The sequence below is a fragment of the Ctenopharyngodon idella genome, chromosome 13 (assembly GCF_019924925.1).
Source record: "Ctenopharyngodon idella isolate HZGC_01 chromosome 13, HZGC01, whole genome shotgun sequence".
In the NCBI taxonomy this organism is placed as follows: Eukaryota; Metazoa; Chordata; class Actinopteri; order Cypriniformes; family Xenocyprididae; genus Ctenopharyngodon; species Ctenopharyngodon idella.
Genome location: NC_067232.1, coordinates 22847518 through 22867539, shown reverse-complemented (window position 1 = coordinate 22867539; position 20022 = coordinate 22847518). Strand labels below are relative to the sequence as shown.

Here is a 20022-nt window from a genome sequence, read left to right as displayed (position 1 = left end):
AATTTCACAATTCTGACTGTTTTTATCAGAAGTTTATATCTCGCAATTGCAAGTTTATAACTATGACAATGACTGATATGTTTATGACTTTATTTCTCGCAATTGTGATATAAACTCGCAATTCTGACTTTATTTCTCGCAATTGTGAGACATAAACTCGCAACTGCAAGTTCTTAAATCCGAATTGTGAGATAAAAATTCAAACTTGCAATTCTGACTTAATTTTTTGCAATTGTGAGATATAAACTTGCAACTGAGTTCTAAAGTCCGAATTGTGAGATAAAAATTCGAACTTGCAATTATGACTTAAATTTTTGCAATTATAAGATATAAACTCACAACTAAGTTCTAAAATCCATATTGTGAAATTTTTTTTCACAATTGTCAGTTATAAACTCGATATAAAGACATAAAGCTGTTAAAGGCAAGTTCTAAAGTTTGAATTGCAAGATTTAAACTTGCAATTCTGAGAAAAAAAGTCAGAATTGTGAGATAAAAAGTTGCAATGACCTTTTTTATTCTTTTATCCCATGGCAGAAACAAGCTTCCATACTTACAAATGCACGATGAGACAAGAAAAGACTATTAAGCGCTCTGTGAAAGGTAAACACACTCGGCACCTGCCGATGGATACCATCTCGGTCCGTCTTACTCTCATGCAGATCTCACTGTTGACATACACACACAAACACATTTGCATTTGTCCAACGTAACTGCATTTGACAACACGCAGGGTCAGGAGTGGGCTAAGCAGCAATTAGGTTTGTTTTCATCTCTAGTAAATGTGTGTGTGTTTGTGTGTGTGTATGTGTGTGTGTGTAGGTATGTGTGTGTGTGTGTCAACAGCGAGACAGATCACCTGAGCCTTGCACTACACTTAGCACAATGCTGAGAGAAATTACATTTGGTAAACAAACATTCTGCCATCTGCCTTGGCTGGTGTTGTGAATAAACACGTAGACTGTTACCAGGTCACTCTCAACATCCCAGAGAGGCACACAAGGCCTGTCTCAGAGAACTGTCTGGCTACAGAGTAACTCAGCTCCCGCTCTGATACCGGAGCCCATCTGTTCACCATAAGATTTGGATTCGCTCTCTGAAATAACTTGTGACAGGAGACAATAGTGAATTTTTTGGCTGAACATTTGTTACTTCTTCATTTTTTATTTCGAGCAGGGCACAACAAACTTCAAAGCTTTTAAAGGGATAGTTCTGATGAAAATGAACATTCTGTCATCATTTACTCGCCCTCAAGTGGTTCCAAACTTGTATGACTTTCTTTCTTCTGTGGAACACGAAAGAAGATATTTTGAAGAATGTTGATAAACAAACAGTTTTGGTGACCACTGAATTCCATTGTATGGACTAAAAAGACTGAAGGTGATGATACACGGGGCAACTTTTTGAGCAATGTCGCCGAGCGATGATGCTTGGGCACTTTCTCATTGATATTGGGCAACAAATTTCGATCTAAAGTATCGAAAAGTAGAAATTTGTTGCCCATTCTCAATGGGAAACTCAATTGCTCAAAAAGTTGCCCCGTGTATCATCACCTTGAGACCTTTCTCAAAATATCCTCTTTTATGTTCTTCCAAAAGTAAGTCATACAGGTTTGGAGTAAATTATGGCAGAATTTTCATTTTAATTTAATTAAATGATTACAGAATTTCCCTTTATTTAAAGACTTGGCTTAACTCATGAATATTCATGAAATTGTGCTTATGACCTTTTACTGTTGATTATGCGATGTATTGTTCAAGTTTGTAGTATTTGCTCATTTCCAAGTCAAAACTGGAATGTATAAAAATTATTTAAAGCTTTCAATAGCAAAATGAGTTGCTATTTTTTCCAACAAAACCTATTTGTGTAAGATGTACACATTTATATGCTTTTGTTTGCATTTGGTTTTGTAATGTAACTTTAAAGGAATAGAATCAGAGCACGTCTAAGAAATTTTTTACATTAAATATTTGATTAAAAAAAGCATTCATTCACATATATACATACATATATTTTAAACACACATTATATATATATATATATATATGTGTGTGTGTGTGTGTGTGTGTTTGTGTGTTTAAAATATATTAAAATAAAAACAGATATTTTAAATTGTAATAAAATTTCACAATGTTACTGTTTTCACTGTACTTTCAATCAATTAAATGCACCCTTGGTGAACAGAGAAACTTCTTTAAAAAAAACATAAAATGAATGGTATTGTACATATATAATCATTTCATTTTAATTGTCTTAATAACCACTCTGAAAAAAGGCTGTTTAATGAAGAGGCGAGGATGAATGCATTATAATGTTTGAAACTTTAATTAACCTTCTTGAATCTAATTGCTTGCGTCTTTTAACAAACAACCCCCTAAACAGCTGGCAGACTCCACCAGTGTCCATACCCCCTCTGTTCCACATCATGTACTCCAGTCATTCACAGACACCTTTTGCTGTGCAACCACAGCAGGTGTGAGAAATGAATCCCCAGGAGCTTCAGGTTCAATCAAACCAGAGACCAGACCTGATCTGAATGGATAATTAGGCTACATCTCCGACCAGAGAGGCACAATGCTTGTATTGTACCACTGAGGACACAGATGTAGCACTGACAGTTTCAGCTGTTAAAGGGCACAAGCTTTAAAATATAAAGCCTTTGTTATGAATAAATATTCTCAGTGTTGTTTGCATAAACAGTATGTTCAACGTTGCAGGGAACAGCACATCAGTGTGGGACTATGCAAGCCTATGTGACGTTACCATAAACAACAGCCTCAAAGTATAGAAATAACGTTCAAATGGAAACACTGGCTTGGAAACTTACTCTTGCCTAAATGGAAACTTTTTTTTTTACAACGTAGCCTGAATAATTTAAACAACCATTTCACTGGGCTGTAACTGGGGGCTACATACTACTCAAAAACTGCCTCCAGCGAAGTGTTTTTACAGGATTAGTTCACTTCATAATTAAAATTTCCTAATAATTTATCCACCCCCATGTTATTCAAGATGTTTATGTCTTTCTTTCTTCAGTCAAAAAGAAATTAAGGTTTTTGAGGAAGTTTTTTTCTCCATATAGTGGACTTCACTGTGGTACAACAGGTTGAATTGCACTGTCAATGCAGCTTCAAAGGGCTCTACATGATCCCAGACAAAGAATAAGGGTCTTAATCTAGCAAAACGATCAGTCATTTTCTAAAAAAAAAAAAAAAAAAAAATATGTATATACTTCTTAACCACAAATGCTCATCTTGCACTGCTCTGCGATCACGTTGGAAAGGTCACGCATGACGTAGGGGGAAGTACCGATCCAGCGTCTACAAAGCAAACATGCAAAGAATAATTCAAACGCCCTTTACAAAAAAAGGCAAAACAACGTCAGACGATTTTGAAGTTGGAGGAGAAAATGGGATGGAGTTTTTCGCTCTAACGCGGTACTTCCGCCACACGTGACCTTTCCAGCGTGATTACATAATGCGTGGCGCATCACAGAGCAGTGCAAGATGAGCATTTGTGGTTAAAAAGTATATACATTTTTATTTTTTTTAGAAAATTACCTATCGTTTCACTAGACAAGACCTTTACTCCTCGTCTGGGATTACACTATAGGGAGAAAAATCCTGGAATGTTTTCCTCAAAAACCTTAATTTCTTTTCGACTGAAGAAAGAAACACATAAACATCTTGGATGACTTGGTGAGTAAATTATCAGGAAATTTACATTCTGAAGTGAACTAATCCTTTAACTAACAAAAAAACTTACATTATGAAACAATTCAATGTGAGAACATGCCAGTTAGTTTCAGTTTTGCTTTGTTAGTTGTTGTTATTTTTAGTAACGTTAACTCACTTGTTTTATAGGCCATAATTAGAGGTTCCATTTTCAACTATGAAAACATGCCCTTTCTTGCATAGATAATGGAAGAAAAAGTCTCTGGAACGGGACACGTTTAGTCCATGTTGTATTGGGAACTTCTCCCAGACCATCACTACAGGAGTAATGGAAAAAATAAACCAAACATTCTCTCTCTCTCTGGCATAGTAAATGAGAAGTCACTGATGCTGCTCTAAGTTGCCCTCCTCTGTTTTACTCACTCCTCTACTCACAGAGGCTTATGTAACCACTTCTGTCGCTTCAAACTCAAGGCTCTACAGGAGAGGAAGGGGATCTTGAACTCCCTTTAGAAGCAGGACGCCTGCAAGCATTCCACAGGAAGGAAGTAGAGACAAGCAATGAGACGCCAGCACAACGCTGCACCTTCAAGCAAATAAAACTCTACAAAAGGTATTCCACAACCCCATCACACATTAAGTCTAAAACCTGATTTCCTTAAATATTACCTTGAACTACAAGTCTTATCAATCACATGCCGGTTCATGCACAGCTCTCTTCCTGAACATCATAGCCTCTCTCTCCATTTCTGCACCATGACAGCATTACTAATAATGACCTCAAAGTCGTCAACATTTTTTTTAGGCAAGTTAAGGCGAGTCAGTTATGGGCAAGCTTGCAGTTTTAGGTATAGCCCACTCCCCAAAGAGCAGGAATATGACTATAACTTTTGGCACGTAATTTAATCCTTGCACAAATAATAAAACTTTCCATAACAAATTATAAGTTACATTGAAAACTGCATGATTCAAAAGCAGCGTTGAGGTGTCCTAAAAAATGAACCTTGAGACATGACTTCTCATTACGTTGACAAAGCAATTTCTGAATGTTCAAAATGTCCAGCTTTTTGAATGAAAACATTTTTTCTTGTTCATGCAAACATTAAGGGAATGTTACTTTTTAAAACTTCCGAAACAAGTAGTAACATATAAAAAAACATTAGAGAAAGTCCAACTAAAACATTTAGGGGGGAAAAATATTATATGAACGATGTATAAATAATGTTAATGTTTTGAGAATATTATTAAAGACCAAATTGAACATATGATCTATTAATGTTACTGGACGAATGTTTGTTCATAACTTTAAGAGAACTTTGCCAGAATGTTAGTTAAAGTTTTAAGAACGTTCCCCATTAGCTGGGTCTTGTTAAGGAGAGAAGGCAACCATTTCAATGCAGGCCAAATCTAAAACTGTGATGTACAGTCAAACCAAAAAATATTTGATATTTTTGATATATTTTTACTAGTGGGTGCAGGACACTATAGTTCATTTATGTAAGTGAGGATAGCAAAATAAAGTAAACTGTGACATATTATACCCAAAAATTCTTCATACAGTGGACTACCAGTAAAAAAATGTAATGTACCAATTTATAAAAATGTGGAACCAAAAATTATTCAGACACTTTGACCTGACCATGTTTTGCTTAAGTGTTATCTGACATAATTAAGATAATTTTTTTCTGACACAGTTTAACTCTGAGATCTTGTCATATTTTATTACCATTAGTGAATAAACTGTATTAATGAATGAAATATTCAAGGTGTCTGAATACATTTTGGTTTGACTGTACAACTATACAACTAAATCAATTATTCTTCCAGACCATAAAGTTGGCATTTACCAAACAGACATATTACGTCTATATCCCTTTAAGACCACTGTTGAATTGGTGTGCATCCAGTTAAAAATCAAACTAGTCTGAAAGTTATGTAATCTCAAATCAGAGCATGCATGACATCTGCGCAGGTTTAATCCATACCTATTCAAAGCATGATCATTTAATTTGATATGAAATAAACTGGACTTACACAACCCATATTCCAGTGATGGTCAGAGCTGGGAGGCTGACGGGTAAGAACATCCACAGAGACATCTCCAGCACACGATCCTCTACTGCTCCCCTCAAAAAATCCACTTCTTTCGCCTTCGCCAGCCTGTCTCCCTCTGCTCATCAATGTGCATTTATACTTGTTGCATGACCCCAAATAGGGTTATCTCAAATATCATATCTGTGACGAAAAAGAAATAATCTTTACCATGACAACAACAACTCTATGATAAACAGACTGGCATTTTGCACATATGATTTTGTATTACACATTGCATACCTGTTTGCAAAGCTGTGGATTTTGCATTATTCTTCACACATCTTTTTACATTTATACACTTATTTACATATGCATATTGTATTTTTCTATTTGTTTAAGCATTTTTAACTCTCAGTGCATATCTGTGATTCTGTCTATTCTCTTTTCTGTACCTGTAGAAACTACAGAACATTTCAATGCCTGCAAATACTGCTCAATGCCTAACTGGTGAGTACATTTGACTGTAAGAGCCGCTTTAAAAGCATGTAGAAGAATATCCTTTTGGTAACAAGTCAAAATGGCCGATTGAAGTTGCAGTTTAACTTAAGTGTAATAGCCGTGTGTGTAGTGTAGAGAGTGGAAACTGTATCTCACCTTCCCCCCTGTGATAGGGGACAGCAGACGTGTCTCCCACCTTTTGTTAAACCCTCAGACAGAGCGCAGACTGTTCAGAAACGGATTACATCAATCACCAGTAACCGCTACAGATTTATCATTACTCCTCAAGCGTCCAAATGACCGCGGGTGTGTCTCCCGTGGCTCTCTGTGTTCCTGTCTCTGTGCTCTTTCAGAAGAATTCTGGTGCCTCGCTCCTTTCGGACTACAAGCGCTGTCTCGTGTCCCGCCGTGTGGACTGAACACTAACATCCAGCTGTTCGAGTAGCTCCGCCTCCCAACACAACACGCGCTCCGCTACATCCTGATGCACTGACTGAACAAAATGTTTGTAATTTTGACGTAAAAACAACGTACAAAAAGTGCTACAGAAAAAAACAAACAAACTATGAGTTGAGCTGGTTTACTGTACCAGATATAGACATTTAAACAAAACTTTAAAGTAAAGTAAAATTCATACAGTAGCATATTACAACTTGTGTTTTTACATTGAAGTGTCAGTTATGTTTTTGTAGGCCTAAGTAAAAATTCGTTGTTTTTTTTTTTTTTTTTTTTTTTTTTTTTTTGTAGGTTATAATCTGTTGGATATCAATGTACAGCGTGTTAAATGTTGTTTAGGTTATAAAAAAATACTATAGTAATTTATAGTAAATACTATAGTGTTTTTGAACCATACTATAGTAAAGTACTTGAATGAATTTGTTGTGGTAATTCTATAGTTGCTATGACAATATAACTATAGTAATATAAACAGATTACTTTACCCAATACTGTACTAAGTTTTCTACAACTATATGCTATAGGATATACACTCAAAAAATAATTTAACTTTATTTAAACAATGTATTTTGATTTAACACCATTGTATCATGTTTTTGTGATTACTTCATGTTAAACTGACTTGAAGCGGTTACTCTTTGACTTAACTTGATGTTTTCATTTTTGAAATAACATGTAACCAAACAGGACTTTCACTTCCCATCATGCTTTGCAAAGGGGCTGAAATGGGAGAGTGAATGTTGAAATAGTGTTATTTTATGCAATTTTTAGCAAGATGAGAAAATGGAGAGACTTTAAACAAAAGTTTAAAGTCGAAACAAAAGATTTGTAAAGCTTCAAAGCAGTGTTTTGAAAACGCCCATCACTAGATATTGTTGAAAAGTCGTTATTTTGTTTTGTTTTTTGGTGCACAAAAAGTATTCTCGTCATTTTATAATATTACAGTTGAACCACTGTACTCACATGAACTGTTTTAAATATGTTTTTAGTATCTTTCTGGATCTTGAGAGTGCAGTGACATTGCTGGCAATAGAGGCCAAACTGAGCCATCGGATTTCATCAAAAATATCTTAATTTGTGTTCTGAAGATGAACGAAGGTCTTACGGGTGTGGAACGACATGAGGGTGAGTAATTAATGACATTATTTTCATTTTTGGGTGAACTGACCCTTTAATGTTCCATGTCTTATTATGTTGGTATTTAAAAGCCTCTGTTATGTTTGTGTTTGGGGGTGACCATTGTGGTAAAGTGTGGAGCTTGTGATTAGGTTGAGGGCCTGCTGGCATAAATTCATATTGCTTTAATATTAAAGTTACCACTATGGTAGTGATCTGTGTGAAATCAGAATCATTTGTGACTGCAAACACCAAATGTCACAAGTGTTATATTTAATGTATGTAAATCACAAGACTGAACAGGAAGCTTTATTTGAAAAAAAACATTTATTTAAGTGAAACTAAAACCATTCATTCAGTAAAGTATTTTCATTATCGGTCACAGACTTTGATCAGTGTCTTAAATAAGATGCTAATCACATTATATTTGTGTTAATGATCAATTGCTTGTCATCAGAAACTCTGTCAAAAGTCAGAATCTCTGCTTATTTTCCTTTCAAACTTATTTAGCACCAGCAATGTTTCTGTTTATGTGGGCCTGACTGGCTGATGTTCTGAAAAACTGCAATGAGTGCATCAAAGTTGAGTTACATTTACATTACAAAACATTAGTTAAATAATCTTGCTGAATGATTGAACATATACGATAATCGTATATTAATAGTTATATCTTAACAAAATGTGCTTGTATTTAATAAAGAGCTTGTGCTGATATGTTCTGCTACACAAAATGTACGATTTAAAACAATTATGTTAGAGTTTTAGTACATTCTGATAGGAGTTCCCTTCTGATAAGATGTGCTATTGTTGTTGTGATGTTCAATGCATTGCTCATCTTGTTTAAGAAGCAATTTTTATCAGACAAGCATCACAGCTGGCACTATTATCCTGTTGACTGGGTTGGTCAGATTTTCAGAATAGCTGTTACCAAACGTATTCTGTCTATTTGTCAGACATATTGAGTGTTTATTATCAGAGAGCAAAAAATATAATAGCGCTTTCACCCTGCACAGTTTGCACTTTATTCAGAGCTATACATTTCACAGAACAGCCTAGTAAAAACGAAACACATCAATACATCTGGGCTGTATTTCACAATTACATACAGTTCCCATTTCTACTATTTCCCATAGCAACTGCCAATCTGAAGAAAACACGCTTTCACAGTTGTGCAATTGCTGAGTTGGTATCTCAGTCCACTGCTGAATGATAGCAGTCATAATCATTGTTTCTGTGTGTTTCTTCACCATTAACATCTTCTTTGTTCTTTTGATATTCTGACATAACCGGCTGATAATATTGTGTGTATGATGAAAATAATATTCATGGATAAGAACATGTGGTGAAAAGAATGAGTGATGTATGAATCATAAAAACAGACTTGTGAATGTAGATATTGATTGTGAAAAGTTTGTCTCATTCTGAGCATATAGCCTAAATATTTCTTAAGCCTCACAATGATTGTAGGCTTAGTCCTATCGGTCATTGTAATCAATTTTAAGATGCAAGATAAAACAACACAAAACAATAGTAGGCTACAACACAAGAGTTGCTTAGCTCAGTATTACTGTGAAAATGAGTATAACAAATTATAACTTTCAACAAGTTTGGAATGGCTCCATCTAGTGGAGATATATACAATGTTTCCCACATCTGGACTTTTGACTAAAAACAGAAGGCCAATGCAAACAGTAAAAGCATTTTTATTTGATTAAAATTCTTTCAGATATGTAATAAAATACAGTATTTTTGCCCTATGTTAAAGGTGCAGTCCGTAACTTTTTGTGTTCAAAATGTATAAAATTTGTATAATGGGCGAGTACATCATGAATCCATTTCCCAAACCGTGTTTTTGTCTTATCCTGAATCACTACGGCACACCTATAATAAGTGATTATATTCGGACTATTTTAGACTGGTCAGGTCGTCGCCGCTGCGGAGTAGACCTGTACCTGCGTGACTAGTCATAGATATAAACAGAGAGAAGTAGCTCCGGCTACAATGTTCTTCCGCAAGACGTATGCATTTCTGTTTATTAACCGCTAGATCGCCAAAAGTTGAAGGGTTAGTTCACCCAAAAATGAAAATAATGTCATTTATTAGTCACCCTCATGCCGTGCCACACCCGTAAGACCTTCGTTAATCTTCGGAACACAAATTAAGATATTTTCGTTGAAATCCGATGTTGAATCAGCGGTTCGGAGCGCCAAAGTCACGTGATTTCAGCAGTTTGGCGCTTTGACACGCGATCCGAATCATAATTCGACACGCTGATTCATAAGCTTCATGAAGCAGTGTTTTGAAATCGGTCATCACTATATAAGTCATTATTTTTATTTTATTTTATTTTATTTTTTTGGCGCACCAAAAATATTCTTGTCACTTTATAACATTAATATTGAACCACTGTACTCACATGAACTTATTTAAATATGTTTTTAGTACATTAATGGATCTTGAGAGAGGAAATGTCATTGCTGGCTATGGAGGCCTCACTGAGCCATCAGATTTCAACAAAAATATCTTAATTTGTGTTCCGAAGATGAACGAAGGTCCTACAGGTGTGGAACGGCATGAGGGTGAGTAATAAATTACATTATTTTAAGTTTTGGGTGAACTAACCCTTTAAGGACTGCAGCTTTAAACATGTACAAAAAAAAATCAATAACACAGCATAGTGAAGGATTGACAGGCGACATTTGTCATTTTTCATATAATCTTTATATCTACTATTCGTACTCTTTTCCCGCCACATAGCACACAAAATATAGGCCTATGGTGTTTCTGGTGGGAGTCGGAGTGGCGGTCTAGACTACAGTATTTGGAACCAAGTCATAATAAATAAATCAACAAGCTAATTTATGTAATACACATTAAAATTCAGTGTTTTGCTATTTTTTAAGTTGGCCCACTGCTGATAGTGATAAATGATGCTTTATATAGCCACTGATACATGTCAGAATGAGTGTCAGTGATTCATATTTTATTATGATGCAGATGCTCAAAGAGGGAAGCAAAGTGGCTTTTCCATGTTCTCACTGAACTGACTAAAATGATAAATAAGATAAGATAAATATGTGACAACCACGTTCTGATCAACATTCAGCAAACTAATTTATCTTACAGTCGCACTGTGGTTCCGTATCCCCAGACTCCAAGGCCAGGGTAGAGGGGTTCAGTAAATTTAGCTTGAACCTTATGCAGAAGCTTCATGGTGTCAGACACACTATAAAATGCCACCGTTCCAGCCTCGTAGTCTACATACACCCCTATTCTAGAGGAACTGGGGACAGATATAGTGGTGCTTTTGTTGTTGTGTACAAAGGAGTACTTGGATTCAGAGCAGTACAAACTCCAAGACTTGTCATTCCCCCCAAAGCTGCCGGCGTTGTCATTTCCTTTCCTCCGAATCCCCCTGTAAGTCACAGCAATGTCTATTTCTGTGCCACTCCAGTCCACTTCCCAGTAGTAGCGACCGCCGGCCAGACCCTCTTTACACAGCACCTGCTGCCAGTAATCGAAACGACTGGGATGCTCTGGGTACGACTTTGGCTCGTTGCTCATCCGCACCACTGTGTTTTTGTCTGACAGGTGCAGGTTTGGGTGGGCTGTTGAAGGATCTATTGAGAGCTGACAGAAATCTAGATCGAGAAGGGGTGTTGTTAAATTAATCAGCATAAACAAATGTGTTTATATGTAAAACCGCTGTCTCACTGTTGATTATATTGATTATAAACTTACATTCTAAGAACTCCTCCCTTTTTGCTGGGTCCACAATCTGGAGAATTTTAACCTCCTTCACTGCAGATGAAAAACATATATGTGTAAATATATATATATATATACATTATGTGCATATATTTGTAATAAAAGGGTTTTGAGCACCTGCTGATGATATTTTGTTCAGTTCTTCCTTGCTTATTTCTTCTAATTGCACTTTCAGTTCAGAGATGGCTTTTTTTGCATTGTCAAAAGTGTGGTGAGGGGCTAATGTCACCTTGGACAAGTCCTCATATCCAGAAGGAGCAGAAAGAGACTGCCAGCTCTATAGGTGGGAATTAGCAGCAATGTTATTTTATCATACTGTAGGGAACTGTTTAGCAAAAAAAAAGCAAATGCGCTTATAGGCCACAGCGCTTTTATACCTGTAAGAAGTGGATATGATCATCGGATTGGGACAGCTGCTCCAGGTCATTGTGTTTCTTTTTTAGTAATGTAATTTCCTCCTCCAGCCTGGCCAGGTGTCCCTCTGCATGTGTCAGCAGAAGGGTTTCCTGGGCTCGAATCATCTCCTTCACTTCTCCATGCCTCCTCTCTAGAGCCCGAAGAAGTTCAGCGAAAATACGCTCATTTTCATCTAACACACTCTGAGATGAATGCTGGAAAGAGAAAAACACCATGTATGAGATAGGGACTGTTCACTATTCAAAGATTTCATTTACAATACCAGTCAAATGTTATGGAGATGCACCTTTTTAAAATCTGATGAACTGTTAAAAAAGAAAACAGCATTTTGAGCTAATTTAACTAACACTTTACAATAATGTTTAATTTATTAACATAGTTAATGCCTTAAATATCATGAACTAACAATTTTAAAAAGTATTCATTATTGATTTAATTTATAAAACATACTATTGTTCATCAATAATAATATTTAATTAATGTTCATTTATCAAAGATGTTAACTTATTTAACAAGATGTTAAATATGTATTAGGATATGTAGAAAGTAACATTAAACTACATTAGATTTTTAACCTCTCACTGCAGATGAAAAACATGTTTAAATATTTTTTTTATATATATAAATTAATGCTTTTATTCAGTAAGGAAGCATTAAATTGATCAAAAGTGACATGAAAGACATTTGTAATGTTAAAATATATTTCTATTTCAAATAAATTGTTCTTCCGCACTTTCTATTCGTCAAACAATCCTACAAACATGTATTGCAGTTTTCACAAAAATATTGATTTTGATAACAATAATAAATGTTTCTCAAGTACCAAATCAGCATTTTAGAATGATTTCTGAAGGATCATGACACTGAAGACTGGAGTAATGATTTTACATTTTTATGATAATAATTAATTATTAGCTTTTCATTAACTCCCAAGACCCCAGCAGTTTCGTCACTGTTTGGGAAACCTAATCTAAAGCATGAACTAATTGGGACAAATAGAACCTTAGAATAAAATTTTACCAATTTAATAATATAAAACAGAAAATACACATGTAATCTGGTATTGTACATTGCTGTGCAAAGGTGTCAGCGTAACAGCATTTTATGAGTAATTACTTAACATAATAGATATAAACTTTTTTTTTTTACTTTTAGGGATGCCACTGCCTGCCTGAGATCTTGCCATTTCTTTATCCTTTCCTCAATTTTCTGCTGTGAGGTCATCAGTTTCGCTCCAAGCTGTTTCTGTTGAAAAGAAAAGCAAATTTGTGAGACACCGAACTGTTAAGTGAAAGCACTAAATATTGACTTGTTTATCAATGATCATTATTAAGTTGAGAAGCATAGCTATAGCCACTATACAGTTCTTCATCGCATGGGTGAACGTGATTTCACCAAGTACAACATTCCAATCAACCAATCAAATTTGAGGGACAAGTTTACAGTTTATGTCTTACAAGCAGGGCTAGGTGCTTCTACATATTCACCTATCATTTCCCTCTGATTTTAGGGATGAGTTATAGGTAGGGTTAGGTTTAGGGGTAGGTGTAGGAATTGGGTTGGGACTAAATTTTCAGACAGGAATATTGTTCCAGGATCAACAAAATATGTTGATCCAGGAACATGTATTACTTGGTAAAACTACGGTGACCCATGGCATGAGTAATTTTTAGTCAATGTTGATAAGCTCACCTGCTTTTCTGTCCTTTCAGCTGCTGCTGAAACAATATCATGTTTTTTGTGTTCCTCCATGATACACAAAACGCAAACGCATGCTTGGTCAGATCGACAGAAAACCTCCAAAAGTTTATCATGTTCGGCGCAGATCTTCTCACGCAGTTGCCCTGTTGCTGCCACCAGTTTGTGCTTCATGAGAGCTGGATACTCATAATGAGCCTGGAGATGCGTCTCACAAAATGAGGTTAAGCACGTCAGACATGACTTCACTGCCTTGTTCTTCTTCGCCAGACAAAAATCACAAAGCACTTCTCTGGAGCTGTTCCGGCTGCTGGAGCTGCTGTATCTTCCAGACCGCCTGGGTTTCTCCAGAGTGCTGTTTCGGCTTTGGTTTGCTGTACCGCTTCGAGACATGATAAAGCTCTCTCTGCATAATCCAAAGACAAGCTTGTGGGGTTAAAAGCAGTTTCAATGAAACTGTACTGACACATTCATTATATAGAGGAATGTGAACCATGTGTGATAAACCAGTTTAGCAGGTTAGAGGGTGACATACTGATGTCAGAACAAAGAGAAAAGCAAAAATGTGAATGTTGTAACGTAAACATCTTCATACAAAGGCCCTTTTGTTGGCGGTAAACCATAAGGAGGAGTGAAGAGTCTGCGGTTTCAGCTGTAAAAAAAAAATACGGTTTCAAGTTCACAGTAGACAAGTTAATGCTGTGTAAGTAAGGAATAATTAATGATGGGCTGTTAAATTATTAGGAAAATAATGCACACCCGATATGGTAATGTGGCCACAACGCGGAGAGCATGCTGTTTGTGTGTGTTCAGCTCGGCTGTATGGGAAAGAGAGCGGGAGAAAGAGACCGTACTTTCCATAGATAATTAAACGTAATTTTGCGGGGAAAACATGGATATAGCATGACAGATTCCTTATATAAACGTTTAGTGTTTTATTAATAAAATTGTCCACTTTAAATCATGCCCACATGCAACAGCTTAAAAGTAATTTTGATAACAAAGACCAGAGGCTCTGTAACTTAATTTATTTCCACATCTACATCAGAGGTCAAAGAAAATTTAAATTACACAGAATTCAAGCATCCAGGTCCAAAATGTGTTATCAGTTTCCTGTGAGAACCAAAGTAGACAAATTGTTCACAAGTATCATCATATCATTGATATAATGGACATGACAATTGAAATGCCAAAAATGTAAATTAATATTCTTTTCTTAAAATTTGTATGTGAACTATATGATCTAAGTTCAGACAGAGAGAGAGAGAGAGATGTGAAACTTATTACGTGATGAAGAGAAAAACAACAAACTAATGTCAGAAGGTTGGAAATTCAGCTAGGAACTTTTCTGTTGCTAGTTATAGAATTTTACTTAACAAATTTACACATCAGTGTTTCCAGTAACACATTCATGGGATGTGGGACTAAAATCTATTCGACCACAAAGCACAATAGTGTTTGATAAAGATCTGTTTACACTGTATTGTGCATGCAACTTTCACTTCTCCCTTTTGTTTCAAGTTCATTGCCAAGAAGAGCTTAAAGTCCTATGTGTGCAGTATTCACAACAAACAATAGCATTACAACCCTGTGAAAAATGACTGACTACAAAATAAAATGTGATGATAAGTCTACTTTAGATTCTTAAATAAAAAAGCATCAGTTTATTTGATCAACTTCAATACATTCACATAAACGCTCAGATTATTGCTTTATAATAGCTCTCCTGAGCCGTGTCCAGAATCTCATGTTACTCAAAGGGTCCCTGCTCCACTTCAGGTATGTGTTCCTTTTCAGATGCTTATGAAGACCAAACACTTTCTTAGTCTTCCTCTCTTCCACATCTTCCAGAATGATGATGATGATGTTGGCATTGCGTTCCATCACAAACCGGGACTGAGCCAATTCAAACTCAAAGCGACACCAGGCGCTATCAATGAAGTGTTGAGACACAACCACAATGACTTTACGGCTGCCCATTATTCCTTCATCGATAATGTTGGAGGCGATGGACTTCCCTGCTTGAAAGTCCCGCATGTGAAGGCAAAGATGAATAGGTGGAACACCGTTCTCCAGATTCTCCATCAGTTCATTCATGACCCAGGCTTCATCATAGCTGGAGAAAATCACAAATGCGTCATAGGAACACTCTTGTTGTCCAGGTGATCTGTAGCCTCTCAGTAGAATACAGCAATACTGAAGATAAAACTGGAACCTATAAGCCAAGACTGATAACACGACTACTAATGTAACAAAACATACTGATAAAATGATTGTGAGTCTTTTCTTGTGCACACAGCTGTCAATGTCAAAGTCTGCTGCTCTAAAATCTGAGCTTGGTGAAAAAGATTTACAGAAAATATTTTCTGCTTGCTTCAAAATGTTCTGATTTTGGATAATCCAGAAAATAAAATCTGTCTGGGAACAGGAGCAATCGATGGGATTGGAGGACAAATCAAACTCTGAAAGGCTTGTTGGCAGCTTTTGGAGAACATCAAGTGGGATGCTAGTAATGCTGTTTTTATCAACATAAAATGATGTAAGACGTTTCAGCTCTGGTTGGGCCAGAAAGTCCAAAGTCATCAACTTGTTTTTACTTAAATATAAATGCTTTAGTTTCTGTGTGCCGGTAAAAGATGTCCTGGAGATTTCTCCGATGCTACAGTGTGAGATATCAAGAACCTCCAAATGTGTTAGATTTTGAAAGAGATATCTCATTGTATCTCCACCTAAACTGTTTCCTGCCATTTTAAGCACAGTCAAATTTTGCAGGTCTCGAAAAGCCATGTAGCTTGTTAAAGTAATACTTGTGTGGGAGATATCCAAATACTTTAAATTTTTTAGACCTTGTAAAAATCCAAAGTTAAAAACTATGACTAATTTTGTGTGGTGGAGGTCCAACACTTCAAGCAAGTTAAGTCCAGAAAATGGCTTATCAACTATCCCTATCTCAGAGTTTTGACTAAGATTCAAGTATCGAATATTTGTTGTGTTTGGAAAATAACCGTAACAGCAGTCCTTCATAATCAAAAAGTTTTCACTCAAATCTACATACTGAAGAAGAGGCAGGCCACCGATACCAAAAAAGGTCATAGGAATAGTATTCTTCACCACCAGTTTTTCTAAGCTTGGTATGTGTGAAACAGATGGTACAACAGATAATAAAGTGTGACCTAAATACAGTTCCTTAAGACGGCAAAAAGGAACACGTTCCATTCTCTTGATATATCCAATTTTTAATGTGATTTTTGTCGCATTGATCATACAATGGAATATGTTCATTTCAGAATGAGAGTATTCTTTCTGAATAAGATATATTTCATTGAAATTAACTGAGCAAAGACCATCAAGATAATTTGAATCTGACACACTGCTTTTCCATTGCATTCTGTAACTTCCCATGAACAACCTATCCACACTGAGACCAGTAAGAGCGTTTAGACACTTCTTTTGTGCATTTGTTGAAACAAAGGAAGCTTGTATGTGAAGCTCCCTGAGATAAATGTCTCTGAAAGCTCCTGGTTCAATGTGTAATAATGGATTCCTAGAGAGAATCAAAGTCATGTTTCTGCCAATCTGTCGCAACACAACTGTGTGATCAGTTTTAATGATGGAAATATTATTGGCATGTAGATCAAGTAAACTGAAATCTTTAAAGGAGCTCATGAATGGAGGGAGAGACACGGACTGAATATTATTTGTTCCAACTCTAAGTTCCTGCAGTTTGGTTAGGTTATTCATTTGAAGCTGTAAGGATGCGAGACCAATATCCACAAGAACTAGTCTCCTTAGATTATGTAAAGAATTCAAGCATCCAGGTCCAAAATATGTAATAGGGTTTCCAGTGAGAATCAAAGTAGTCAAATTCTTCACGTTATAGAAAGAATCATTTTCAATTTGCTTGATGTGGCATCTGAAAGGCCAAAAGATTAAAAATGAGTACATAAAAAATAGTTAACATGTTTAAATTGTAATGCATAACAATTAATGATCAAGTAACATTGATTTACCTTGTGAGATCCAAAACTTGTAAATTGAACAATACAGGAAATACACACTTATTTAAAGAGTTCAAGAAATTGAAACTGAAATCCAGAGATGTCACAGTGATAGGAAGACTGCTGGGAATTTGAGTCAGATTTCTCCCAGAACATGAGTATTCCATATTCTTTATTATCTATTAATGAAACAAAGACACAGGAAGCCCATTTTTGATTTTTACTTTAACATAATTTTGGTATTTCTGATTTTTATGACCTTCGTGTTCTGTCTGAGAGATCCCAAGGCCTCTTTACTTTTCTATAGTATACATAGATATATTATTATACATAGATATAATATAACATAAAAATCTAAAAAGAACATGAGGGTCAAATAAATACAAAATAAGTTCAGAAGTCCTGCATGTTTATAATATAGCCTTCTATCAAAATAACAATAATACTCAGCCTGGTCTCATTGTTAGTACGTAGGTATTAATACGTAACTTTCAAAGACACAAAACGTACATTTTTGTACGTTTAGAAAGGTGCTAAAACGTACAATATTGACGTAATTATGGCACTAAAACGTAAAAATACTTACGTTTTTACAGCGAAAAAACGTAAAATATTTACGAATCTTTCATGTTATAAAGATATATGTATAATTTCCATTTTATTTTAGATAAATGTAAGATCCCTAAACCCCATCCCGAACCTACCCACTTTATACAGAATGTTAAGAGAATAAAACAAAAAGAACAGAAATGTGTAGGAAAATGACAATTTTAGTAAAAATATAACATTAAAACGATATTTTGAGCCACTAATCCTACACCTACCCCTAAACCTACCCATAACCATTTCTTTAAACTCCGTACTGTTATAAATAAAAGAATGACAGACAAACAAGCGTAATCACAATAATTTATTTTTTGCGAAAATGTCAAAAGTGGTACCAAAAGTAGTTCAAATGATCCAGTCCAGTTCCAGTCGCAGTCCTCTCTGGCGGTAATAGTTTTTTTTTAAAGGGTACAGAGCAGAATTTAACTTATTAATCCATGAAAATATAATAAATCCGGCTTCTCCCCGTGAAGGCGCGCACTCATTTCAAATGTCAATCCACTGAAACACGGCATGTCGCAATCTGTGACTAAGCAGGTGAGAACCAATGAGCGTTCGATATCAGTGCCGTAAACCATGTCGTAACGCTTCTCGAGGGTGGCGCTACTTTCAAATTTGAATCATAACGAGCGCGAGCTTTGACTGTGACGGTCGCTGTTGCTGAGAATGAAGATGAAGATCGATGGATAAAGGGCTGAATTTGGATCTGTTCCTTACAAACATATGGATTCTAAAGATTTGGAGTACAGCGAACAAATAAAATGGATGTGATTTGTGAATTTATGTTGTGCTTTGGTGTAACTTATCTTATCAGCCGCTGCATAGGAGAAAACGCCTTCTGTGTCTCACAGCAAACAAACTAAATATTACAAAATGGTTAAACAATTACAGAAATTTTATTCATAAGGTTTCAAATTGTAGTCTTGTTTAACATTATGTAATCCTCCGAAACGAGCAGCACAAGTCACGAACAGAAATGTTATTTCATATTAAGTAGATGAGTAAACTGCTTTCAATAAATTCGACTAAACACATCGTTAAATCATTAAAGCCACGATTTTAATATTAATACATGGGAATTCATATACATTCACATTTTACGTTACATGATTTACGTTTTTTTGCTGTTAATACGTAAGTATTTTACGTTTTAGTGCTATAAATACGTCAATGTTGTACGTTTTTGTGTGGATGAAAACGTAAGTAAATGTACGTGTGGTAGAACCACAATTTACGTAAAAATACACACGTTTTCTCATGAGATCACGTTGCAATACTATACAAAATACTACAATACTAATAATTTGACTCACATAAACAAATGGTAGGCTATTCTTTAAGAACCTAGTGTTAAAGCATGTAAATATATGAACTATATTAATGAAAACTAAATATATGTATTGTTCTTACCGTGGTACATTCCTGTCCTTGTCCAGCATTCACAAGAATTAAGATTGAAATTAGGAAAGTCATCTGTTCCCAATATGACATGATCATTGTGAGAAATGATCTTGCGTGAGATTTATGGAAAACTTGATGTAACAAAGAACAGATGTCAATGATGTAAAGCACATACCATTTAACATAAGTCCGTTAATACTCAACTGTCATAGGATAGGATGGATGCAAGCAACTGTCACTTCTCCCTTTTGTTTTCAAAGGGGAAGTTGTTCATATTTGACGTGCATTCCCATGATGATTAGAAAGACCTTTATTTGCTGTTTTTAAAAGGAGCAAAAACTTTACTCTGTGAAGTA

General features: G+C 35.6%; 3 protein-coding genes and 1 long non-coding RNA gene across 4 annotated transcripts in view; 1 reads left to right on the top strand and 3 right to left on the bottom strand.

Annotated features, from left to right (window-relative positions):
- zgc:154058 (Transmembrane protein 150A-like) overlaps positions 1-6630 on the bottom strand; it is a 44896-nt gene extending 38266 nt beyond the window's left edge. The window contains exons 1-2 of the mRNA XM_051917198.1: positions 6363-6630; positions 5709-5909 (exon numbers count right to left, since the gene is read on the bottom strand). Coding sequence (XP_051773158.1) covers positions 5709-5773 — 65 coding nt within the window. The 5' untranslated portion in view covers positions 5774-5909; positions 6363-6630. The remainder of the gene's footprint in view (positions 1-5708; positions 5910-6362) is intronic.
- On the top strand, positions 394-11509 carry LOC127525019 (uncharacterized). Its single transcript, XR_007933228.1, has 5 exons — positions 394-4287; positions 6167-6215; positions 7652-7787; positions 10221-10357; positions 11370-11509. It is a non-coding gene; the product is annotated as an uncharacterized LOC127525019 (long non-coding RNA).
- Positions 10346-14450, bottom strand: ftr14l (finTRIM family, member 14-like). The gene is made up of 6 exons (XM_051917188.1): positions 13656-14450; positions 13113-13208; positions 11924-12157; positions 11664-11823; positions 11520-11579; positions 10346-11419 (listed from the first exon to the last, which is right to left on the bottom strand). The coding sequence occupies exons 1-6, from the start codon at positions 14052-14054 to the stop codon at positions 10899-10901; spliced, it is 1470 nt and encodes a 489-aa protein (XP_051773148.1). The 5' UTR covers positions 14055-14450; the 3' UTR covers positions 10346-10898.
- Positions 14451-14683: 233 nt separating this feature from the next.
- tlr4bb (toll-like receptor 4b, duplicate b) lies at positions 14684-19923 on the bottom strand. Its single transcript, XM_051917185.1, has 3 exons — positions 19676-19923; positions 17672-17838; positions 14684-17574 (listed from the first exon to the last, which is right to left on the bottom strand). Exons 1-3 carry the CDS (start codon positions 19760-19762, stop codon positions 15366-15368), a joined length of 2463 nt encoding a protein of 820 aa, XP_051773145.1. The 5' UTR covers positions 19763-19923; the 3' UTR covers positions 14684-15365.
- Positions 19924-20022: the final 99 nt, after the last annotated feature.

Bases quoted from the DNA above. Each gene is read 5' to 3' on its own strand.
- ftr14l (XM_051917188.1), bottom strand. From the start codon at position 14,054: ATGTCTCGAAGCGGTACAGCAAACCAAAGCCGAAACAGCACTCTGGAG. The intron at 13,209-13,655 runs GTGAGCTTATCA...TCTTTTCAACAG, and splicing joins CTGAAAGGACAGAAAAGCAG to AAACAGCTTGGAGCGAAACT. The intron at 12,158-13,112 runs GTAAAAAAAAAA...TTCTCTTTCCAG, and splicing joins AGGCAGTGGCATCCCTAAAA to CATTCATCTCAGAGTGTGTT.
- tlr4bb (XM_051917185.1), bottom strand. From the start codon at position 19,762: ATGATCATGTCATATTGGGAACAGATGACTTTCCTAATTTCAATCTTA. The intron at 17,839-19,675 runs GTAAGAACAATA...TTTCATTAATAG, and splicing joins AAGGACAGGAATGTACCACG to ATAATAAAGAATATGGAATA. The intron at 17,575-17,671 runs GTAAATCAATGT...TTGGCCTTTCAG, and splicing joins CAAGTTTTGGATCTCACAAG to ATGCCACATCAAGCAAATTG.